Here is a 5,256-nt window from a genome sequence, read left to right as displayed (position 1 = left end):
CCGGCAGGTTCTTATCATCTCACGTGAGAATGGGGACCTTGTTAAAGGCTGTGCCACAAGCAAGAACTCCTCTCCCCCTCTACCCCCCCCACCCCCGCCCGCCCGCCCCCCACACACCCCCCCCCCCCCACTCCCCAGCCCTCGCAATCGCGCTTAAGCTGATAATCAATGGGTGGCAGACGACAAGAGGAGAGTCGAATGCCGCGCCTGATATTTGGCTCCGCTTTGGGAGGGAGGTTCCATTCTGGTAATAAACGTGCACATTCCTAAGATAATATCACAAGCCTAGAGGGGTGGGGGGGGGTGGGGGGTGGGGGTGAGGGGGGTGTGGGAAGGGGAGGGGAGGGGAGGGGGGAACACACACACACACACACGCACACACGCGCTTTACAACTGCTCTCCTCTGCAGTGGGTTACGCTGATTTGGTTTAATACTATGGGTTGAAGAGTTTGTAGAGGTCGTACAGTCGCCGCCTCTCTCGCAGTCTCTCTCTCTCTCGAGTGTTCCGTTTAATATCCGTGCATCATAAAGTCGTCGTATTCTCCCTGTAAAACAGGTCAGAGAGGCCATCGGTCAGTCGGGCCGATCAACAGCCATTACTCCCCCCGCACGCCTCTGTTTCCCCGGCAGTAGGTGGGAACCCGCTTGTTAGTCGATTGGCGGATCGCTTTCCAGAGGGTAGTAAACCCTCCGGGAGAGAGAAAAATCCAAAGAAAATCGGTCGCTCGATCCACGGCTGTTTGCGGGGACGTCGCCCGGCGCGACCGGCCGCCGCGTTTCGCCGGCAAAACCCGCAGTCACCGCGCTTTACAGAATACTCTGTGCCGTGAAGGAGTCGTGGCCAGAGGGACCCGGGTTCGATTCCCCGGGCGGGTCGGGTCAGGGCGAAACCTTGGGCAAGTTTCCTTACTCCACACACGCACGCACACGCACACACCCGCAGACACACACACACACACACACACGCAGACGCACACACAGACACACACAGACGGACGGACGGAAAACCATGGCGAACCCACGGCGATCCCGGGCTGCGTACCATTCCGTCTTCATCAATCCCTTCATCTTCGTCCGAGTCCTCGTCGGTCACCGGCTCGGCGGAGCCGAAGTCCTTGAGCATCTGAGTGATGCGGGGGTCGGGTCGGTACACGGCCAGGCAGATGGGGGTGCAGCCGTTGTACATCTGGGCGTGTATGTCCGCCCGGCTTTCCAACAGCAACTTCACGACCTGCAGGTTCTGCTCCTCCACCGCCAGGTGCAGTGCCGTCCTGCCCCCGCCTTTCTCCTGAAGACACCGCCGCAATGACATCGATGATAACGATGATAATTATTCATAATGATAATAATAATTCGACCCCAGCGCCTGAGCGCGTCCTGGAGACCTCTTGAAGCGCTTCACCGCGGGACACGGGCGCTGTCGAGTGAAGCCACTGCCCGTTTTTTTTTTTTTCTCCGCGGGGCGGACGAATTTGCGACCGGCGGCGCTCCCCGCAAAACGGCCGTGGGTTGAAGCGACCGATTTATTATGAGGCGATCCGCCGGTCGACTTCGCAAGCGGGTTCCCGACGACTGCTGGTGCGCGCGCGGGAGTGAGGACACTTGCCCAACGCTTCGCCCGGCCCGGGGGGGAATCGAGCCCGGGTCTCTCGCTCGCGAGGCGAGGGCGCCAGCCGCTGAGCTGCAGGACGCTCCACTTGCCTTTAAGTTCACATCAACTTCAAACCCCAAGAGGTGCTTGACGATGCTGATGTCATTCTGCAGCACCGCGACGTGGAGAGGCGTGAACCCTGCGGAGGGACGCAATTAAAACCGATCAATATCGGCTGCCGAGAGCCATTCGCAACGCAGCGAAGCACTGGACGCACTGATCCGCCCGGACTGCGAGGTCAGATTCCTGGACCAACGCACTCGATCCGGTCTCGCCCGCAGAACATACGGTCGCTACACTTCCCAGTGCACCCCGTGAAGCGCTTTTGAGGCGTCGAGGCGCCTCGAAGCCCTTCATCGGATGCACCGTCGAGTATATTTTGTGCGCGAAGCGGGACGGCCAACGGCCAACAGCGACTGACCAAATAATTATTATTATTGTTGTTTTGGGAGGGATTATTTCCCTAACTCCGTGACCCGCGAAACCCCCTTTCCAAACCCGCTCGCGAGGCGGGCGGCCGTGAACGCGACGCGGCGGCGCCCCCGACGGTGAGCCCTCGGGCGGGGCGCGGGCTAACCGTTGTAGTTGTAGCATCGGAGCTGCTCCTCGAGCTGGGAGCGGTTGAGCAGAGAGTGAGCCCGCAGTTGGCTGGGGGTGTGCGGGGGGAGGAGCGCCTCGGCGCAGTCGAGGGCCCGCTCCTTGCAAGCCAGGTGCAAGGCTGTGTTCCCGTCCTTCTCCTGCACCAGCAAGCTCGCCCCGGCCATCATCAACTTCTTCACGAAGTCCGGCTGGCCGACAATCACCGCCAGGTGCAGCGCCGTCTGGGAGAGATCGCCCCGGAGAGTGAGCCCGAGGCGCGACCGCTATAACGACGGCGACGGCGATAACCCCGACGCCTCGAAGCGCTCCGCGGGACGAAGCGCTCGAGCCGCGGCGACTGCGCGCCGCGCGGGCTGCTCGCGCCGCTGGGTGAACGGAGGCGTGCGGGCGGAGTAAGGAAACCGGCCCCCGCGCTTCGTTCCACCCGGGGAATCGCTCGTGAGGCGAGTGCTCTAACCACTGAGCTACAGGGTGTCCGCCCCCCCCCCACCCCCCCACCCCCACCACCACCCCTTCGTCTTCACCTTCAAGGACCTTCGCCCCTCTTCCCCTACCTCTGGGACCTGCTGACCCCTTATATCAACCCGTCTCAAGACCCTCCTCTTCGACCAACCGCTCCTTCGGTCACTCTCCTAACCCCCCCACCCCCCCAACCCCCCAACCCCCTGCCCTCCTGGTCCCAAACCCCAGCTCGGGCGAGAATCCTCAACTGCCCAGCGCCTGGGGAACGTCCTCCTGACATGAAACGTCACCGTGTGAAGGTCATGCGTCGTTGTTGTCGTGGTGGTGATGGTGGTGGGTGTTGTTGTTGTTGTTAACCTGGGTCACGAGAGAGAGAGAGAGAGAGAGAGACAAGAGCTCAGTGTCCCCCTCAGTCACTCGCCCCCTCACCTGCTTCATGTCGTTCTGCAGATCCAGGAAGCAGCTGCTCGTGTAGCGAAGCACATAGTCCAGGAACTGCTCCTCTTGGTGGATGATGGCGAGGTGCAGAGCGCTGTGGGGAAAGACACCGGGTCGGCAATAAACCCCGCGGCAACCCCCCCCCCCCCCCCCCTTGGGACGTCTCTCCCCCACGTGGCGGCGGCAGTGGGGGGTGGGGGGGGTGGGGGGTGCGTTACACGAGAGCAATTGGTCTCCGCGGTTAAAGCCGGACCACTCCGCAGACCCGATCCGTTGGAAGATTCGGCGTCGGTGTAATAATCCACGTCACGGCTCGGAAGAGAGGGGGGGGGTGCGGTGGGTGGGGGGGGGGGTGCGGTGGGTGGGGGGGGCATTGGGGAGGGGGAATTCTCTCTCTCCTGGTGTCCTGGGGTTCGCCCGCGAGTGACACGGTCACTCCGCTTGGCAGGGTGTCCCGGGAAGCGCTTTCAGCCGTCTCGACGGCGCGGTGGGGGGCGCCGGGTCGAACCCCGGGGGGGGGGGACGGGGGGGGGGGAGACGGTCGCGGTCCCGACGATCGTCGCCAAATACTCACGAGTCGAGATCCTCGGTTTGGTACGTCAGCAGCTCCCGCTCGGCCCCGTTGATGCCGACCTTCCCGAGGCCCTCGGTGATCTGGCCGATGGCGCTCTCCACCCGCTCGGGGTTGGACGGGCAGACGTCGGGGTCCGTGCCCAGCCCGACCCCCAGCCCGGCCCGGGTCAGCTCGTCCAGCTCGCCCAGCGAGCCGATCCCGCTGTCGAAGTGGTCGTCGCCCTCGGCTTCGGAGGGCAGGTCCGCCGGGGGCTTGGGACCCCAGGGGCCGGCTCGGCCCACCGCCGCGCCGGGCTTGGGCAGGTGCGGGCTCTGCCGGAAGGCGTTGGGCGAGGCCTGAGGGCGAGGATGGTTAAGGTGCTCCATCTTGGGATCTTGCTCGAGAGAGAGAGAGAGGGGAGAGAGAGAGAGAGAGAGAGAGAGAGGGGGGGGGGGGGAGAGAGGGAGGAGACTGATGGAGAGGGAGAGGAGGAGAGTAAATGAGTGAGGAGAGCAAATGGAGAGAGAGGGGGAGGAGAGTGATGGAGAGGGGAGAGAGAGAGAGAGAGAGAGAGAGGGGGGGGGGGGGGGGGGGGTTGAGAGAGGGAGGAGACTGATGGAGAGGGAGAAGAGGAGAGTAAATGAGTGAGGAGAGTAAATGGAGAGAGAGAGGGAGGAGGAGAGGGAGAGGGGAGAGAGAGAGAGAGGGGTGGGGGGGGAGAGAGGGAGGAGACTGATGGAGAGGGAGAGGAGGAGAGTAAATGAGTGAGGAGAGTAAATGGAGAGAGAGAGGGAGGAGAGTGATGGAGAGGGGAGAGAGAGAGAGAGAGGGGGGGGGGGGGGAGAGAGGGAGGAGACTGATGGAGGGAGAAGAGGAGAGTAAATGAGTGAGGAGAGTAAATTGGAGAGAGAGAGGGAGGAGGAGAGTGATGGAGAGGGGAGAGAGAGAAAGTAAATGGAGAGAGGGATGGAGGAAAGAGAGAGATTGGTGGAGAGAGAGAAAGAGTGATGGAGAGGGGGAAAGAGGGAGATGGAGAGAGAGAGAGAGGGGAGGGGGAGACAGAGAGAGAGAGAGAGAGAGAGACAGAAGAGAGGCAAGTAAATGGAGAGAGGGAGATGGAGGGAGGGAGAGAAAGAGAGAGAGAGTGATGGAGAGAGAGAGAGGGAGAGACAGAGACTGAGAGGGAGGAGAGAGAGTGATGGAGAGAGAGAGAGAGAGAGGAGAGGAAAGTAAGTGAAGAGAGAGAGAGAGATATGGATGGAGGGAAGGAGGGAGAGAGAGAGAGAGGGGAGTGATGGAGGGAGGGAGAGAAAGAGAGGGAGAGAGAGAGGGAAGGAGGGAGAGATGGAGGGAGGGAAGGAGGGAGAGAGGGAGAGTGATGGAGGGAAGGAGGGAGGGAGAGAAAGAGAGGGAGAGAGAGAGAGAGAGAGAGGGGGGGAAGGAGGGAGAGAGAGGGAGAGTGATGGAGGGAAGGAGGGAGGGAGAGAAAGAGTGGGAGAGAGAGAGAGAGAGAGGGGGAAGGAGGGAGAGAGGGAGAGTGATGGAGGGAAG

The 5,256-nt window shown here is 62.0% G+C and overlaps 1 protein-coding gene across 1 annotated transcript; it reads right to left on the bottom strand.

Annotated features, from left to right (window-relative positions):
• Positions 1 to 411: 411 nt before the first annotated feature.
• On the bottom strand, positions 412 to 4,132 carry LOC103174124 (NF-kappa-B inhibitor beta). Its single transcript, XM_042345621.1, has 6 exons — positions 3,727 to 4,132; positions 3,144 to 3,246; positions 2,230 to 2,473; positions 1,703 to 1,791; positions 1,044 to 1,289; positions 412 to 546 (listed from the first exon to the last, which is right to left on the bottom strand). The coding sequence occupies exons 1-6, from the start codon at positions 4,089 to 4,091 to the stop codon at positions 511 to 513; spliced, it is 1,083 nt and encodes a 360-aa protein (XP_042201555.1). The 5' UTR covers positions 4,092 to 4,132; the 3' UTR covers positions 412 to 510.
• Between the last annotated feature and the right edge of the window lie 1,124 nt (positions 4,133 to 5,256).

This window comes from Callorhinchus milii, unplaced genomic scaffold (assembly GCF_018977255.1).
Source record: "Callorhinchus milii isolate IMCB2004 unplaced genomic scaffold, IMCB_Cmil_1.0 Scaffold68, whole genome shotgun sequence".
Lineage (NCBI taxonomy): Eukaryota > Metazoa > Chordata > Chondrichthyes > Chimaeriformes > Callorhinchidae > Callorhinchus > Callorhinchus milii.
The sequence above is the reverse complement of the archived record's forward strand: the minus strand, read 5'-3'. Positions and strand labels throughout refer to the sequence as shown.